Genomic DNA, 20,117 nt, shown 5'->3' on the forward strand with positions numbered 1-20,117 from the left:
TAAATCCACATATGTGAGATTGTGCTGAAAATAATAATACCAAACAAGACAAGACAAAAAACATTTCTAAAGGTGAAATATCAAGTTACAATCAAAAATAGTCAAGAATGTCCAATTATACCCTGGACCCCAGAGGGTAAACTGTGGGATTTATTTCTATCTGTAAGGCCGATATCTCATAATTAGTATCACATACAGTGTTCCCTCATTCATTGCAGGAGTTACGTTCCAAAAATTGATTTATGTCCCTACCCTCACCCTACGGTCACGAGCTGTGGGTAGTGATCGAAAGAAAAAGATTGCGGATACAAGCAGCACAAATGGGCTTCATTCGAAGGGTGGCTGGCCTCTCCCTAAGAGATAGGGTGAAAAGTTCAGCCATCCGGGAGGGGCTCAGAGAAGAGCTGCTGCTCCTCCACATCGAAAGGAGCCAGTTGAGGTGGTTCGGGCATCTGACAAGGATGCCTCCTGGGCACCTCCTGGGTGATGTGTTCAGGGCCTGTCCCACCGGGAGGAGGCCCCCGGACAGACCCAGGACACACTGGACAGATTATCCCACATATCAAGGAGGTCTGGCCCAGATCTGGTATCAAACCGGCACTGCTGGCTGACTTCTGGCATGATAAGACGTATGTCATCCAGATATGGGCCAGGCCTGGCATAGATAGCACTGTCTATGTGATGGCATGCCATATCTGGCTCGATTGTGGTTTGGTTTATGTGGCCCATCAAGCTGGCACTTTTGACTGACTGGTTTCATGGCAGGGTGTATGTCAACCAGATGTGGACCAGGTCTGGCAATGATGGCACTATTTATGTTCCTAATTTCCTATTTTAGTTAGAAGACCCAAATGCTGTGTTGCAATACTATACTGCTATGGTAGCCAACGTTTCAAATGCAGGTTTGACAGGTTTGTGAGTGTACACTTTATCCAAAACCTAGTGACGATTTACTTATCTTTGCCAGTGGGTGGCTGTAACTCAGGAGCTAGAGCAGGTCACCTACTGATTGGAAGGTTAGTGGTTTGATCCCTGGCTCCTCCAGTCTGCATGTCAAGAGTGTGAATGTAGTTAGGAAGCACTCAGTTTAGAGAATGTTTTTGATTGGGGGAATGTGGCATGTTGTATAGAGCGCATTGAGTAATCCGGGAGACTAGAAAAGCGCTATATAAGAGTCAGTCCATTCACTGTCTGGACAGAGTTTTGTCATGTTACTTTTGCACTGTTTTACATGTTGTGGCACATGTTGGTATTACATGGCTTGATTAAGATACACATTAGGATGACATCCGGGGCCAGAGTTGAAAGTGTTCTGGGCCAGCACAGGGCCAGCAGTGTGTATACAACTGGCCCGTGGCTGCACACAACTTACACATGGCCCACATACCGTAAAGAATGATAGCCCTTTGGTGGCCCAGCTCAGGTTAGCCAGAGGTAATCCACACATGGGCCAGCAGAGGACCACCAGTGTGTCTGCAACTGGCCTTGTGGATCTGGCAAACCAAATCTGGGCCACCAAAGGGCCGTCATTCTTTGCGGTATGTGGACCATGTGTAAGCACATTGTGTGGGCCAGATCCGGGCCATACCAATTTTGCTATGTGGGATATCTGTTGGGGTGTCCAAGGAACCGCTCCAGCCTTCAGCCTTCGCTGGAGGGTCCAAAGATCTGCTCCAGCCTCCTGCTTCCGGTGGTGGGTCCGAGGAGCCCGTCTGGCCATCACCGTCACCTGGGGCTTCCATGCCGTCGCCTGCAGTGCCACCACCTGCGGCTTCTACCACCTGCATCTTCCATGCCGTCGCCTGCAGCTCCAACACCTACGGTTTCCAAATCCTCGTCTGCAGCATCACCCTAGCCTGCAGCATCATCCTCGCCTGCAGCATCATCCTCGCCTGCAGCTTCAGCCTTGCCTGGCCCTGCGGTTGCCATGCCGCCGCCTTTTTCATGGTCAGCACCTCAACATCACCGGCCACCTTCCAGGCTGCTGGTGGGACTTCATCACTGTCATGGACGGCCTCCTGAACGACCTCCTGAAAGGTGTCGCTGCCGCAGCCTTCCGCCCGGCCGGCCTCTGGATTTGTTCCGCCCACGTCGCCACCGTCTTCCACGCAGCTAACCTCCGAGATGGCTTTGTAATGAATTAGTGAACTGGGGACCTCCGGATGGATTTTTCTGTTTCACTTCAGCTAGCTACCAGTGACGAACCACCTAGTGTGAAATAGTACACCATCTCATTGGTTTTTTCACATAAAACTCATTGCTGCAGCCAGGGGCAGTACAGAATTGACCACCATAAACTGCTTTTTATTTTCATTTCTTTGTTTTCCACTGAGTTATCAGTGATATCACTAATAAGCTTACATAAATTAATATGTCTATAACCAGCAACCAACCAACCAACCAACCAACCTAGTGGCATTACTTTCTGTACTGGCAGAAGACACCACTGGACATGCTCTAAAACGGAACATTAAACACTCATTCATAGACAATGTTAAATCTATACAGTTTTTTTTGGTTTTCAGTCCATCTGGTCACAAAGTGATGTAAAAATATATAACGTGTTACCACTAAACTGATACCACACCTTTTTTCTGCACCACTGACAGTTAACGCCCTGACAACCTTATGTTGCGTCCACACCTTCTCTGTCAACATTCTTTTCCTCAAAGCACAGCTGCTGTCATTACATTGATGATGACTGTAAAAATAAAGACCTCACCTAAGCAGCTTATATCCAGTGACTCAACAAGTAAACAAAGTAGAACTGGCAAAAATAATACCCTACTGCAGAATGTATAAACTCTTTCACCTAAGTTCAAAATTAAAAATCTGAAATTTCTTTAGAGGGATTTGATGTACACAACCAAGGCCAATTCAGTGGCACTTTAAATGATTTACTCTAACTGCTATAATGGAAGGAGTACTGAAGGGCTGAAATGGTCAAATATATATACAAATATCAATAAAATGCTACTTTGCTATCTATAAAATTAACATTAAATGTCATGTTTATTCTGCCTGTGATAACTCACACAGTTATCACACTAGTGATCAGCATCAGCTAACAGCAAAGATCATAATGTGTACTTTATGCAAAAGTATTACATAATACTACAAATATTTTCATCCTGAAAGCTTCAACTTTAGACAGCGGCTGAGGTGCGACAAAGGATCGCTATTTTTGTACTTTGTCTTTCTTTTCTTTTTTATGAGTGGTTTAATTGAGTATTTATCTTAGTTATGCTCTAGATTAAAGATTATCGTTTGTTTATAACATTCTGTACTTATTTTTTTTATCATAGTTATGACCCTTGCATAGTAATAATAGCAGCAGAGGACACAAAAAGTTACTGTTACGTCAAACAATGAGATGGAAAGAGGTCCTGCCCAGATATCAATGACCCTATACTTTTAGCTGTTTTGGCAGAAAGTGGTAGCTTTATTTATACAACTTCTGTTAGTTTTTCTGTTACTTTTTGACTTGTTCATATGCGTTCTTATTAGCCTCATTGAATTTTCAGTGTTTTTTGCATATTTTTAACCCACAATGTTGTACAGGTTTTTTTTTAGAGTTAGAGTTTTTTTTAGAGATATGACCATATATGAGGGTGGAATCGTTTTCAGCTAATGAGAAAGATCCTCTAGTAAGAATTATTCATAAAATGTTATGGTGCAAAGCGTGGACACAAACATCGGCTAATTACTGCTGAGTAACAGGCTAATATATATTTATACGTATGTATGTATATCTCTTTGTGTGTGTGTGTGTGTGTGTGTGTGTATGTTTTGTGGGTTTACATAAAACATTTAAATTCTGTGCAACAGCTGTGTGGCAATTCACAGGTCAGACACAACCCCCAATAACTGTTTGCACATAGTCCATAACCCCTCCCTCCCTGTGCTTTTGAACAGTTCCTTTTTTGTTGATAGCTACATAGATAGCTTGATAGATGTATCATACAGGTTCTTCTTGACTCATACTCCTGCTTTTGTAATTTCATCTTTTTGCTGGTAAGACACATTAAATTTACACTCTGTCTCATCTCACACTAATCTGTACTGAACCTCCAGTCATTATGTTTTCCAAATTTATTTTTCTCTTATTATATGTGTATATGTGTGTGTATATGTGTGTATATATGTATATATATATACATATATATATATATATGAAGACAGGATATTTTAGGTTATCATCAGCAATAGAGATACGCTAATACAACAATGGCATAAGTAATTCATGCAAATACACCAACTGACAGGCTCTGGAAATATTTTAAGTTCTGTGTTTTCCTTTCTGTTGGCTGTCATGCTATTTGATTCTACTTTAGGCAACAGACCTTGATGTGCTCATAATGTGGCATCTGGTTTATGCTGGTAAATGCTATCTGTGCAAATACCATAAATACAAGAGCACTTTAAACCTTTTATGCTTATCTGATTTTTCTGCCTTCCAGTGCAGCGCTCTTAATATGTTGCAAACTATAAATAATTTTAATTAAAGAGTTATCATTTCTGTTACTGTTTTCTTAAAGGCTTAATCCTAATTTTCACATTCACTCACATTGTATTTATTCACAGATTGGAACTCTCTCAAGATGTATTTCAAAAGGGGAAAATTCAGAGTCCGCATTTCCCCACTACTGAGTATCACAGCAATTTTTTTGGTTTCCATCCTTTTATGGAATTTATCTGGATATACCTTATGTCATCGGGAGTCAAAACTTTGTGCCTGTCACAAATGTCTAACAGACAGTGATCCTTGGTTTAATGACATCATTAGTGAATCTCCTAAACCTTTTATGTCACAGAAACATAAACCCTCAGAGGAAGATTTCAACTGGTGGAAGGTAAATAATGAAAACATATTATGATAAACCTTTGTCCCACTGTGGCCATGTTAAAGTTATTTTAACTGCCCATCCCTTGTTTATTTTATGGCACCTGTGTTTACTGGTAGAGCAAGAGCAGTATATTCAAGTCTGTCATATGTAACAGCATAATGCTGTCAAATAGCACAGTCTACCTCCACCCAAAAAACCAACACAAATATTCCTCCATAGTTTAGCTACACTAATTAGACAAGTTTAAAACACCTTGTTTTATACTTATCTTCTTTTTCTTTTATGTATACTCAACTCTTTCTTGCAACCTGTATTTCTAACTGGCTGAAGAATTGTAAAATACAATTACTTATATAGATATCTTTAAAATGACAAAAGAAAAAAAAAAAGAAGTTTCACCACTCATCTGATAAGCTTCTTCAGTTCTAAGAGCAACTGGTGGAGAGTCCCAGATTTTAGCCCTATTCGAAGTATCAAAATAGGAGGGATAATAGGTACTTTGTATCAAACCAGTGATTTATGACCCGCCGTCAAATGCTGTATGACAGAAGACGTAATAAATGAAGTAATAAAGGTTTAAGACAGTCATAATTTTTATGAATATCATAAAATTATATAATAAACAATAATCATATGACCAAAAATATATAATCATGGAAGTATGGTGATGTAATAGGATGATGAATAGGATGTTTGATATAGAAATTAAAACTATGCAATAATTCATAATTTGTAAAAACGTGTTGAAAGGGTCTCTTCAGAGCCCCCCTTTTCCAGTTTTCAATTGAGAAAAAATGTTACATGGAGATGTTCCATGTTTCAGCCATAACTGAAGAGTCCATGCCTGGTGATGGCTCTGATCTGGCCCCTGATGCCCTGGTTGTTGTTATCAATGATCCTTTAAACATCCTTTAACAACAAGAGTTCAAAAGAGTTTCATGTTTTGGGTCCTTTGCATGTAGAATTTTTTGTCTGCGACAGGTTATTGTTGAACTCAGTTGACTTTGTCAGTTGGCCAACCATGTTACTGCTCTCCATTTCCTCCTCTAAGGAAGCTTTTGGTGAGCACTCTGGAAGATATGATCTACTGTGTCTGCTAATAACTTTGCCAGTCTTTCACTGGCACATACACCACATCCAAGTCATATTTCTGAATGTGCATAAGCATTCTCTGCAACCATTTGGGTGCGCTCAACAGTGGTTTTCTTACAATCGTTTCTAAGGGTTTGTGATCACTGTGTACTACCACCTTATGACTATATGGGTACTGATGAAACTTCCCCAGAGTGAAAACTACAACTAAGAGCTATTTTTCAATCTGGGTATAACCCCGCTCTGTACTTGTAAGTGCTCTACTCGCAAAAGCCACAGGCTTACCCTTCTGCATGAGCGCCACACCTAAAACTTTGTCAGAAGGAACATTGTAATGTCAACTCTTCCTCTGAGCAGTAGTAGATATCTGATCCTAACAGTGGTAACCAGAGTCCCATCAAACTTTTTTTGCGTGAGCAACTCCAGAGGCCGTTTGCAGGTACAGGCCCAACAGGATGCGAATCTGGCAGTGGTGGAATCAGAAATTTGGGTGTGGGAGGAGTTTGCCATGGTTAGTTAAGTTTTTCGCAATTCTTTGAAACTGATAGACAACTCAGGAGGTGGTTCCTGTCAACATGTGTTGTGGAAGTTTTCCACTTAAATAAAGCCTGCAGATGAGCGGTGAGCGGTAGCTAACATTCTTTAATCAAAACACACAGAACAGAAAACCAAGCTTGTGGAGAGCCTGCATGACCACGGGGCAGGGTCAGCAGAGTCTCTCTGAGCCAAGCATGGCTCTCAGTTAAATACCTTCTCCAGGAACAAAAGACAGTACACAGCTGTTTCACACCTTAAGGTTCACACTCCCTTGCTACCTCCCAGAGTCCTCGAAGAGACAAAAGACTCTTCCTGTGGAGTGGTCTGCTTCCCCCCAACTTCCTTCTTACAGTATGGGTGTCAGACATGTTTAAATCCAGTGGCACCAAGGCATTATACAATAAAATAATGTGATTAATACATAAGTAAAAGAAATTCCTATACACATGATATATATAGTCTGGATCCATGTCAAAGGCCAGATTAAGTGGTTTGTTTATATGTCTAGGATGGCTCCTGGATGCCTCCTAGCCATGTCTAACTGGGAAAAAAACTCCAGGACATGCCAAATAGTTGCATTTTCAACTAACTAGGGAATGTTACATTTCAAATAAAGTATCTCAATAATTGTCTAAGGAGCTTGGGGGAAAAAAGCATCTGGATTTCTTTGAGTTGCTTGAAGACGTTTCACCTCTCATCCAAGAAGCTTCTTCAGCTTCCCAGATTTAAGCCCTGTGGGAGTATCCCCAAGAGGGACATGGACCCTCTGTTGATCCTCTACCTAATCACACGATACACACTGATAAACTAATAGGGATAACAGTGTTGTTGCGTTTATCATTCTCCCTAGTTGGTGTCTGATCTTCTTTTCTCTGCATCTGTGCTGACTTGATGAAAGCCCAATTAGGATAAACACATGTTTTAAGAGCTTCCTATATATGTGTGTGTTCCCTCTTTTTCCCTTCAGGCTTAGAGGGAACATTTTCTGCCTGGTGTTGTAGGGTCCTGATTACTCCAAGTTTGTGTTCCAGAGTGTGGTTAGAGTCAAAGAGGAGATACTGGTCCGTGTGTGTGGGATTCTGGTAAACTTCAATGTTGAGGTTGCCTTTCCCTTAAATGCACTGGTGAATTTTATGTTTTTATCCACAGCGTTAATGTGAGCAGTGAAGGATTCTACTTCTTTTGAAGTAAAACTGAAAACTGAAGGCTCTCCCTCCCATTCTACTTTTAAATACTCTAGGAGCAACAAGTAGGCCTGCAGAGCGAGAGCGAAGTGCTCTAATAGGGTGATATGGTACTACAAGGTCATTAAGATAAGATGGGGCCTGATTATTTAAGACCTTGTATGTGAGGAACAGAATTTTGAATTCAATTCTGGATTTAACAGGAAGCCAATGAAGGGAAGCCAATACAGGAGAAATATGCTCTCTCTTTCTAGTCCCTGTCAGTACTCTTGCTGCAGCATTTTGGATTAGCTGAAGACTTTTCAGCGAGTTTTTAGGACTTCCTGATAATAAAGAATTATAGTAGTCCAGCCTGGAAGTAATGGATGCATGAACTAGTTTTTCAGCGTCACTCTGAGACAGAATATTTCTAACTTTAGAGATGTTGCGCAAATGGAAGAAAGCAGTCTTACATATTTATTTAATATGTGCGCTGAAGGACATGTCCTGGTCAAAAATGACTCCAAGGTTCCTCACAGTGTTACTGGAGGCCAAGGTAATGCCATCCAGAGTAAGAATCTGGTTAGATACCATATTTCTAAGATTTTCAGGGCCGAGTACAATAACCTCAGTTTTATCTGAATTAAGAAGCAGAAAGTTAGCGGCCATCCAGGTCTTTATGTCTTTAAGACATTCCTGCAGTTTAACTAATTGATGTGTGTTATCTGGCTTCATGGATAGATAGAGCTGCGTGTCATCTGCATAGCAGTGAAAATTTATGCTATGTCTTTTAATGATGCTGCCTAAGGGAAGCATGTATAATGTAAACAGAATTGGTCCTAGCACCGAACCCTGTGGAACACCATAATTGACCTTAGTGTGTGAAGAGGACTCTCCATTTACATGTACAAATTGGAGTCTATTAGATAGATATGATACAAACCACTGCAGTACAGTACCTGTAATACCTACAGCATGTTCTAATCGCTCTAATAGGATATTATGATCAACAGTATCAAACGCAGCACTAAGGTCTAGCAGGACAAGCACAGAGATGAGTCCACTGTCAGAGGCCATAAGAAGATCATTTGTAACCTTCACTAAAGCTGTTTCTGTGCTGTGCTGAGCTCTGAAACCTGACTGAAACTCTTCAAATAAGCCATTCCTCTGCAGATGATCTGTTAGCTGTTTGACAACTACTCTTTCAAGGATTTTTGATATGAAAGGAACGTTGGAGATTGGCCTATAATTAGCTAAGACTGCTGGGTCTAGAGATGGCTTTTTAAGTAAAGGTTTAACTACAGCCACCTTGAAGGCCTGTGGTACATAGCCGATTATTAGAGATAGGTTGATCATATTTAAGATTGAAGAATTAATAAATGGCAGGACTTCTTTGAGCAGTTTTGTAGGAATGGGGTCTAAAAGACACGTTGATGGTTTGGAGGAATTAATTATTGAAGTTAACTCAGAAAGATCAATTGGAGAAAAAGAGTCTAACTTAACATCGATGGTACTAAAAGTAGCTGTAGATAATATTACATCTGTGGGATGATTATTGGTAATTTTTCTCTAATGATAAAAATTTTATTTGTGAAGAAGTTCATGAAGTCATTACTAGTTAACGTTAAAGGGATTGTTGGCTCAGTAGAGCTCTGACTTTTGTCAGCCTGGCTACAGTGCTGAAGAGAAACCTGGGGTTGTTCTTATTTTCTTCAATCAGTGACGAATAGTAAGATGTTCTGGCTTTGCGGAGGGCTTTCTTATAAAGCAACAAACTATTTCTCCAGGCTAAATGATGATCCTCTAAATTTGTGACACGCCATTTCCTCTCCAGCTTACGAGTTATCTGCTTTAGGCTACGTGTTTGAGAATTATACCACGGAGTCAGGTACTTTGGATTTGAGGCCTTAGTTTTCACAGGAGCTACAGTATCCAGAGTCGTACGTAGTGAGGAGGTAAAATTATTAACAAGATGATCGACCTCTGTTGGAGTAGCGTTCAGATAGCTTCTCTGCTCTATGTTGGTACAGGGCATTGAAGATGATAACAGTGGGTGGATTATATTCTTAAACTTAGTTACAGCACTTTCAGAAAGACATCTACTTTGATAAAGTCTACTCTCCACTGCTGTGTAATCAATTATTGTAAATGTAAATGTTATCAGGAAATGATCAGGCAGCAGAGGGTTTTCAGGAAACACTCCCATTTGCAGGCTGGACCGACAGGCCGAGCAGAACATCCCCCGTTGGGCCAAGCAGCAAAGCGGTAGTGGCTGGGTGAGTGGTAGCGCCCGGGGAGCGAAGGTGAAGCTCGTTCAGAATAAAATCCTGTGTGAGCGGGTGAAGTGAGCTGAGCAACCAGGGGAGACCAGAAACTAATCGCTGTAGCCGATTAGGTATAGCTGTCCCCTTGTGCTGCAGGGGCAGATTGATTAGCCGCTCCACGGAGTAGGTGACGTCCCTCTGGAGCTCCTTGGACGGATTAAATGCAGCGGGGTCCACGGTGGCTGGTTCGTACTGTCACGGCTCATGGGGCAAGCCATGTGGATTTTAATGAAGGACCCACGATGCAGACAGCTTTCAGATGCAAGGGAGTTTCATTAGGAAAGTGATATAAACAGAAATGCAGTGGGCATGAAACAGAACCTGAGGATAACCTAAACTGGAAACAACTAATAACAACAGACCTGAAGTGGAGATGTGGGGAGACTTGGGGAAAACATACAGGAAAACGCAGGACCCGTTTTCACTTTGGCTCATGCGATTAGGTAGAGGATCAATAGGGGGTCCATGTCCCTCTTGGGGTATACTCCCACAGGGCTTAAATCTGGGACTCTCCACCATTTGACTCTAGAACTGAAGAAGCTTCTCGGATGAGAAGTGAAATGTTTTCAAGCAACTCAAAGAAATCGAAGACGCTTTTTTCCCCCAAGCTCCTTAGACCAGCGGTCCCCAACCCCCGGGCCTCGGACCGGTACCGGTCCGTGAGTCGTTTGGTACCGGGCCGCGAGAGTTGAGGCTCAGGTGTGAAATGTATGGTTTTCAGGGTTTTTATCAGTTTTCAGCGTTGTTTTGTTACCGTTTTTATCGTTAACTTGGTTTTCCTGGGTCTTTTCACGTGTGTTATGAATAAATCTTCTTTTTTTCGGTACCGGTAATAGTTTTATTTTGTTGTATTCATCCGCGACACCTTAAAGGCCGGTCCGTGAAAATATTGTCGGGCATAAACCGGTCCGTGAGGCAAAAAAGGTTGGGGACCGCTGCCTTAGACTACGATGACCTCGATGATTGAGAACTTTCACAGACATATCTCAATAATTAATAACACAAATGTGCATACGTTTGATCTTTCAAGACACTTAGAAATAGATGCTGGTGCTATCTATCAAATAACTGAAATTGAATCAAACTGAGTGGATTTCATGATTTTTAGAATATTGGGTTTCTTTGACAAAAGTCAGAAAGTTCGTTTTTTAACAATATTGTATGATTGGAATACTTAGAATCAGAACACTTTATTAATCCCTAAGGGAATTACACTATTGGACCCAGTTGCTCCAAGACAATGAAGATATTTGTCATTAGCAGGGATGTGTTTTGAACAAGAGATGTGATCTGAGGTTGCAAAACTTTATTCTTTTTTGTCAGCCCTTACAGGGGGAAAAACAAAACTTCACTGTCTACAATAAAACACTAGAACGTGTGTTTCAGACAATAACACCCATTGCAGATGTTGAACAACCTCGCCCTGATCGCTGCAGGAGTTGTGCAGTGGTGGGGAATTCTGGAAATTTGAGAGGATCTCAGTATGGACCGCTGATTGATTTCCATGATATCGTGATAAGGTAATAATAATTTAACGACATTATAACCATCATTACACAAAAACAAAACACAAAAGCTAATTTCAACAGCACTGTTGACTGACAAAATCTGAAAAGCCTAGATTCATGTCACAAAAAATGTTTGTGTTTTGTTATGCGTATAATGTGATGTAAATTAAAATGTTTCTAAAATGCTAAATATATAAACTTATATATCCTTCTGTACTATTTAGAATCAACCGTGGGAGGACCAAAGGTTTTGAAAGAGATGTTGGAACTAAAACAACTCATCATGTCATGTATCCAGAAAGTGCTACTAGATTGGACAACACCACTTATCTTTTGTTTTTTCCATTCAAAACACCTGACTTTTTGTGGCTTCTGAAGTCATTAATTCCAGGGTAGGCCAAACATGGCTTCTGTCTTCACTTTAATTATATTTCAATTTCTTTTAAAACTTATGTTGCTAGAAACTGTACTGCAATTGTACTGGAATGGCATTATGAAATTTTAGATTTTAACAGCTTTGCAACACAGTCTTAGCTAAGTATAAGTAAAGGTGCAATCCAGGTTCGTCTGTTTGAACAAGCAAATTAAACAAGGATCAAAATTTGAGTTAAACCTTAAAGGGCTCAGATCGATGGTGTATATTTTGTTTGGCATTGAAATTACACATTTTAATTTTCTTTGGCCATTTTGGAAATTCCTGGCCATTAAACTCATTTATACGGTGGCCCTGACAGGCCAAATGGACTGCAACTTAAGAAAACACCAGCAATAAGAAAAACACTGCAAAAGCACACAAAACACAACGGAAATAGGAAAAACAAAAACAGAAATAGTTAAAAAACAGATTTCCAAAAGCACAAGGGAAGTGTTTCTGGGGAAACAATAACCTGACAGACCAGTTGCAGGAACCAAAACATGCTAAGAATTACGCTGGCAGACACTTAAAAGAAGTGGAGGATCGATCGGTTTTGTGAGGAAAGAAAAGATGAGAGGTAAGTGTGTTAGCCTAACTATTAACCTAAAAATACGTCATCAGTATTATGTGAATCATGAGATTAAAACACATGTACCTAGCATATTTTGGTTGCTCCAGCTGGTCCGTCGGGTTATTGTCTCCCCAGAAACACTTCCCTTGTGCTTTTGGAAATCAGTTTTTTCCTATTTCTGTTTTCGTTTTTCCTATTTGTCCTTTCTTTTTTCCTATTTCCGTTGTTGTATTTCCTATTTCTGTTTTGTTTGTCCTATTTCCGTTGTGTTTCGTGTGCTTTTGCAGCATTTTTATTGCTGGTGTTTTCTTAAGTTGCAGTCCGTTTGGCCTCTCAGGGCCACCGTACATTTAGCTGTAAAATGTATAAAATGTTATAAATCTTAAATGCTTCAAATAAATTAACTAAATGTTTAAAAAATGTCATTTTTTTGTTGGCTGACATAAAGGGGCAAAAAATGATTTGAGGTAATATCTATCCACCTAATGCTGATGATCAGACTTTTAACAGCTTTAAACCACAATATTGCTCTGGTGGTGATTTTACAGTGTCAGCGGATCCTGTTCTAGATCATAGTGCCACTGTAATTTGTAGGCTTGAAAACAAATGTATGCTGGAGAAGGCATTTGAAGGTAGTAAACACAGTGGACACAGTGAAATCATCTCCTACACAAATCCTTTGTTTACTCCAACACAGCTGACTCAAGTTTATGAACAATGATGCAGCTATTAGGAGATATCAATATCAGGCCTATATCTCATTTCCCAGCCTAATGTATGGGTAACTGAACCCACAAAAAAGAAACTATATGTGGTTCTGTGTCTTTCCTGGGGTGTTCCCACAACTGTTTCATGGGGAAACTTGCTTTTAAAGAGTGGAAACACAAACGTGTTCTTCATCGATTCTTCTACCAGGCTCATCTTTGATTCATTTTCTCACAATCTACCTCATTTTTTCTGCATACAGAAATGTCTTGATTTCCTCAGGGTCGTAAATTGAACATCTTGCATTGTCCCATTGTATGTGTGTTCAAGCCTTTGACAGAATGTTAGCTTCAAATCATTTTTCCCTAAAAAAGGCACTGCATGTCCCCATTCTCTAGTTGCCGTTGGGACCATTGGGAGTAATTTAACTTAGCAGCTGAAGCAGTAATACTATTACTTTTAGCTGCATATCCACTTTCTTTAACAATTTTCAAATTTTTTAGTGGGCTAATAAACAGGAAATATTAAAACACAATTTTGAGACACCCCACTCCCCAAGAGCTAATTGATATTAAAATATATTCCTATGACATATTCTAGTTTTTCACATAGCTAACAGCAACTCTTTTTTTGCATGGAAAAAAGTTAAATAAATAGTTTTATGAACAACTGAACATCTTATTGTGATTCTTAAGTCTTAGGTAATTATTAGCATTTGTTTGTTAAACAATAATTTTTTTTAACAAATTCAACAATATATTTTCTTTTCAACAGGGAAAATGGTGCTCCAAACTCTAACAAGATAGCTAACAAAGATTTGGTGAGTATTTTAGGTTTACCTTAACAAAACTGGCAAATGTTGATATCCAAGAAGTCCAATAATAAATTGGATACTGTTTGTCGGTGATTTGGACAGCCCAGCGGGTGCTCCAATGCCTTTGGAGCAAGTTAAGCCAAAGGCAAGATTTTTCGTGATGCTTCATCACATTTTCCAGTATTTGGCTTGGAAGGAAGTTGGTTTGGAAACATATTTGGTAATGCGTCATCTTCTGCTTTGCGTTTGTGTGTACAAAAAACAGTCTATTATGATAACAGTGTTAAAGCATTCTTTTTTTTATTCATACCCCGCCTCCCCCCGCGCAATGGCTCTCCCCACCCCTCAGCTTTGACTTTGTTGCAGTATTTGTTGTTTACTCTGTTCTGCATTGAGTATTGTTATTGTTTTCCCCAGTCGCTCATACTTGACAATTATGTGCTCGGAAGGACATGCATGTCACTGAACAATTAATAAAACTCAGATTTAAAGATTTGTCTGATTCATAACAGGTGTCGATCCTTCATCCAGCTTTCATGAAATATGTTCATGATGTCTGGCTGAGAAAGAAGGCTGCTTATCCATCCACTGGCTTTCTTGCTGTTGTTCTAAGCTTATTAATGTGTGATGAGGTATGTGCACCTTACACAATCTACTTCTACATTATGCATCTGGCTGACACTCATTGTAGACATACTTGAAGAAAAATTTGATTAACAAGCAATTTCACAAACAAATATATTCATATAATGTAAATTATGAAAGTATATTTATGGTTAATACTTTAAGTACACATTTGATTGTGTAGTTTTTAACACTTTGGACTGGCAAGTGAAAGGTTGCTGGTTTGATTCCAACTGGAGAAACATATTGCCTTTTGGGGTTGTGTCTGAAAGGGCATCCAACATAAGTTCTTCCCAATCAAACATGCAGAGCTACCCACTTGTGTCAAATAGGCAGCCAAAAATAATTTTATGCAACTCTCAGATAGCACTGTATACAAATGCCAAACTTACACACTGATCTAATACCGAGTAAAGACAAAATCAATGTTGGAGTCAAGGAGACTCAAATAATACATTGCACTTATAAATGCAGTGTATTCACAGCCATGTAGGGCAGAACAGTGTGACGTGATGACAGGGGATTTCTAAAAATCACCCCGCAGTTCTTCAGCTAAGACACCTGAGTTAGAAAACACAAACACTGCAGCTGTCTTTCACTCGCGAGGGGCAGTCATGGAACGCAAGACCTGCGCCCCATGACTGTCTGCGTCCTTTATTTATACTTTTCTCTGTATGTGTGTGTGTGTGTGTGTGTACAAATAAAACAGAGTTATTCTAAGAACTCAGAAAAGGGGAACCTTAGCTCTAAGTCTGCATGTTCTTACAGAAAGAGGAAGCTGTTAGTTGTTTATCACACAAGAATCCATGTCAGAAGTCACGTAGACATTTGCTTAGTGATCCTAAAAGAGCACATTTCATGTAGCTGATAACGCAAATACATGATTTTCCTTTGACATTCCCTCCTGTTTATCAGAGAAATGAAATGTACATGTTATCAGTAAGTAACTACTTGTCTTTCACATTTTCAGTTACTACATCATTAGTTACACTTCATCTTCATCTAACAAATAGGAAAATAAGTCTTCATGATCTTCATTGGTTTGTGATGCATCTGCATATGCTGTAAATGACAAACTTATCATCTGTGAAATTACAGCTTTTAAACAAGGAATAACTCAAATAAAGAAAACAAAATAAAACCAGGAAAAGTCCAACAACAATCAACAGTCTCTTTAGAATCTGAAGCCATGTTTGAAGAATGTACATTATCTGGTATGTAGGTGCAGCATGCGGTGTTGAATAAGACGCACAATCCTCCTTTCTCAGCCAGGATCATGTCCAGTGCTACACGGTGTTGCATTACAGCAATTCTGAGAGCGTCTATTTCTTGGCTTTGTCCCTCGTTAACCTTGCAGGATGCATTGAGGAACAAGCCGAATCTATAGTCCAGTGTCTCACTTCTGAGAGTATGTTTTCCAACTCCTGCCCACGAGAAGAGTGAGTTGAGTACCTTTTGTCCAGTTGTCCAGAGTTTGAATTCTTCAGGTACGTCTGTTCCCCAGATTGAGTAATGTGGTCTGACTGTTGAAGTTGAGCGTTTCTTCCTGGATGAGGATGTTGATGTTGTGCACTTTTCACAAGTCATTCTGAAGGTGTGGTTGGAGATCAGAATTGGTGCACATGTTCCAAGGTGTTTCCCATATATGGTTGGGTGTGTTAATATGCTCGGCATGTGCGAGCAGACGTAACAGTCTCTCTCTCTGGTTCTGTTAAACACGTATCTGTATCAGGCATTGTTCATCCTAGGATGGATGTAGTCTTGTGTCATGTCCATTAGGTGGAGGTTGTCATACATCCATCTTCTCTGTCTGCCTCGTGGCTCAGCTGCTGTTGGCATCAGCTGGGGTCCTGTAAGGGTGAGCTTTGTAGTCAAGGTAACCAGGAGGGTTCCCCTTCCCATGGTTGCACATAGGTCCATCACACCTGCACCTGGCTGCCCTAAAGTTGATCGGATGGAGATTGGAGAGTGCGGGCTTACCCGACGGGGGCCCAATCAGCACCCCCCCACCCCCGAAGCAACCAAGCGTAGGTGAAGCTTTCCTGATGTGCTTCCTCCTTGGTGTCGGGGCTTCCCGGGACCTCAACCTTTATGCAGTGGCTCTGATGTATCCAGGAGGGTCTCTCTGCAATTTTACAGGCTGTGGGTGTGGTCAATAGCACTTGGTATGGGCCCTCCCAGCGAGGCAAGCTCCAATTTTTCCTCTGGAGCACCCGTATTAGGACCCAATCACCTGGTTTCAACCTGCAAGAGACTGGAGAAGAGTCGTACGGCAGTTTATTGTTCAAAACAATATCCTTATTTTCTAGTAGTTTTGCCATCCATTCTGCCAGAGTTGTTTCTCTGACAGATTTGTCTAGAGGTTCACTTGTCACTGGAAAGGCCTACCATGAACAACCTCAAATGGTGTAAGTTTTTGAGAGCCTTGTGTTAATCTCATCCACATTTTTACTAGGCCTATGCATTCAGGCCATGGTCTTCCTGTTTCTTCCATGCATTTTCTGAGTCTCTGTTTTATGGTGCCGTTAGTTCTCTCCACTAACCCTGCACTTTGTGGGTGATAAGCACAATGGTTTCTTATGCTGAATCCTAGTGCTTCAGAGACTTTACTAATCACATCATTGACAAAATGTGTCCCATTATCTGATCTTATCAGAGTAGGAATACCATATGTTGGGATGAAATGATTACATAGACATTTTGCAACTGAGATTGCATCTGCTTTTTTCACTGGATAAATCTCTGGCCATTTTGAGAATACGTCTATAATCACTAGAGCGTATTTTGAGCCTTGACTTTCACTTAATTCAATAAAGTCCATATGAATGGTGTGAAATGGATAAGGTGGTGTGGGGAAATGTCCTCTCTTTGTCCTCAGATTGCCCTGTGAATTGTGTTTTTGACAGATCATGCATGTCCTCACAAATTCCTTTGCTGAAGTTTCAATTTTAGAGTATAAAAGTGTGTATTAATGATCTGTATCATCCCTCCTGATGACACATGGGTCACCCCATGGGTCACTAATGCTGCTGTTCTGTGTAGGGACTTAGGGAGTACTGGTTTTCCCTCACAAGTAATTAGATCATCTTATAGTTGTGCTCCACACTTTACCCATTTCTTCTGTTCTGTGGTTGGTGCTGCTTTTTGTTCATCTTTAAGTACATCAAGTGGTATTTGCATGGTGGATGCAGACATTAATGTGTCTACAGTTTGTTGTGCGGCTAACTTAGCTGCTTGATCTGCAAAGTAATTGCCTTTAGTTATTTCTGAATTATCTTTCTGATGTGCAGCACATTTACATACTGCTAACTGTTTTGGCAATATTATCACTTCTAATAGTGTCTTCAGAAGATTTCCATGTTGTACTGGGTGTCCAGTAAATGTAATCATTCCTCTGTTCTGCCAAATTTTGCAGTGATGTACTGCTGAAAAAACATACTGACTGTCAGTGAATATATTTATATCTTGGCCTGTGAGTGTGAGGATGTCAACAGTTTCGCTTCTACAACTCTGTCTGTTGTAGTTACCGCATAACCTGGGCCATTTTTACAAAAACATCAGTGAAACCAGCTTGTGGTGTGCTGTAAATGTCACCACGTGGCTTTGTCTCCTCATCTAATTTTTTAATACAGCAGTGTGGATGACCTTCTTCGGGTGAGTCCAAAAGTGCGCTCGGGTTCAACTGACAACATTTCTCGATTCTAATCTGTGATTGCGACAATAAGATTCCAACATTTGAGAGTTGTCTCGCCTGTGTGGGGTAAGAGAAATTGGCTTAGATTAAAATTGAAGTCACTGCGTGGGGTACTCTGATGATCAGAGTGTGCCCTAAAACAATGTCAGGCAATGCTAAACTATATTCATCTGTAATGCTAGTTTCAAGTTACTGACTGCTTCTTTTTCTGTTTTTCTTTGTAGATGCAACACTACATTTTTACTTATGGAATTTTAGGTAATTCCTATTTTTCAAAGAATTTACACATCTCACACATCTTACATATTTAAAACTTTTAAGTTAGGATTTCTAAAAAAACAAAAACAAAACAAAACTTTGCATTGCTCACAGCTCTAAAACTAGGCATTAGTAAATCATATGCCTAATCATTATGTGTCACTGCGATCCAGAGGCATGATCACAAATTTGTTTTTCAAACCAACAAAACAAAAACAAACAAAAAACAAGTTGCTGATGGCATGAACGCTTTACACACATGAGTCAGAACACAAAAAGAAAAAGCTGCTGCCAGAAACAAAGCAGAAGTGTGAGGAAAAAAACTGAGCTCACAGACAGCTGCATTTGTGAGCTTTAATATGCAGCTTCTGCTCTAAAAAACAAATAAAAATAAAAAATGTGTAACTTGCTCATTAGCTTGGTAGTGTCCACATATTTAATTCAGCTTCTCAATCCTGTAGCTTTAGCTGTTGTATACAGGGTCTGGCTTATTAGTTGTTAGTATAGGTTTGCTCTATATCTCAACAATGTCAAACCTAGGACGACAGGTTTTCAAGCAGGTCAAGTGCTTCTATGCACCTGATTAGTTCAGGTATTTTCTTTATTTTCTTCATCTCATATATCATTGTACTGAACTTGAGCAAACCTTAAGCTTGATTCAGACTACTTTTAACAATTATCCACCTCATATCATAACTGACTGAGGTACCTCTTATTATTAATATTATGTCATTATTAATGTTATTATCTTTTTTTTATATAACAGCAATAGTATATTACAATATTTTATTAGTGTATACTACTATACTACTAATATACAATAGTTTATTATAATATTTTATTTATATTTTATTATGTATCCATCAAGGGCTGCAGGTGATCTGCAGTTTCACCCTTTCCCAAGCTGGAGACATTTTCCTTTTCACGCACTTTCCTTGGCTGAGCAATGACACAGCCTTAATATACCTTATGCATCTCTCTATTTCATTTAATATGTTTTTGTGTGAATTATCTGCATAAATTCATTCTATTCATTCTGGGCATGGTTGTTGTTTCGTTGTTTCACCAATTTACAGGTTGTTATCCTTCCTATTATTAGTTTGAATACATTAAAGATAAGCTCTAATTTAATTTAGCCTTTTGTTCATTCCACTTTATTCCTTTTGTATTTATATGTGTCACGGATTGCCGGGGCAAGCCGTGTGTGAATTATTAAGGACCCAAGATGCGGCAGCTCTGGTGCAAGTGAGTTTATTACCCAAAAGTAAATCCAACAGAGAGCCATGACAGTACCCCCCCGCCAAGGGCTGGCTCCCGACAGCCCTAAACAAAAAGGCACAACAAGACAAAGCACCAGGCCAGGGCGGGCGGAGGGGGTCCAGGAAGGAGGGCCCGAAACAAAACAGAAAACAAGGAGCAAAAGAATCCAAAAACACAAGAAAACAGTTCAAGAACACAGGAAAACAGATCAAAACACAAAACCAAACCACAGCTCAACAAGAGTCCATGGAAAGTTCAGGGGGTCGACCCGGAGGTCGACCACACAGGAGCCAAAACGGGTCAGG

The 20,117-nt window shown here is 40.1% G+C and overlaps 1 protein-coding gene across 1 annotated transcript in view; it reads left to right on the forward strand.

The window, feature by feature from the left end:
* Positions 1-1,598: 1,598 nt before the first annotated feature.
* Positions 1,599-20,117, forward strand: part of LOC116324393 (CMP-N-acetylneuraminate-beta-galactosamide-alpha-2,3-sialyltransferase 1-like) — a 37,216-nt gene continuing 18,697 nt past the window's right edge. The window contains exons 1-6 of the mRNA XM_039605807.1: positions 1,599-2,132; positions 3,946-4,014; positions 11,287-11,483; positions 11,696-11,863; positions 13,937-13,982; positions 14,489-14,608. Of these exons, the coding sequence (XP_039461741.1) occupies positions 1,599-2,132; positions 3,946-4,014; positions 11,287-11,483; positions 11,696-11,863; positions 13,937-13,982; positions 14,489-14,608 (1,134 nt within the window). The remainder of the gene's footprint in view (positions 2,133-3,945; positions 4,015-11,286; positions 11,484-11,695; positions 11,864-13,936; positions 13,983-14,488; positions 14,609-20,117) is intronic.

This window comes from Oreochromis aureus, linkage group 22 (genome assembly GCF_013358895.1).
Source record: "Oreochromis aureus strain Israel breed Guangdong linkage group 22, ZZ_aureus, whole genome shotgun sequence".
Classification (NCBI taxonomy): domain Eukaryota; kingdom Metazoa; phylum Chordata; class Actinopteri; order Cichliformes; family Cichlidae; genus Oreochromis; species Oreochromis aureus.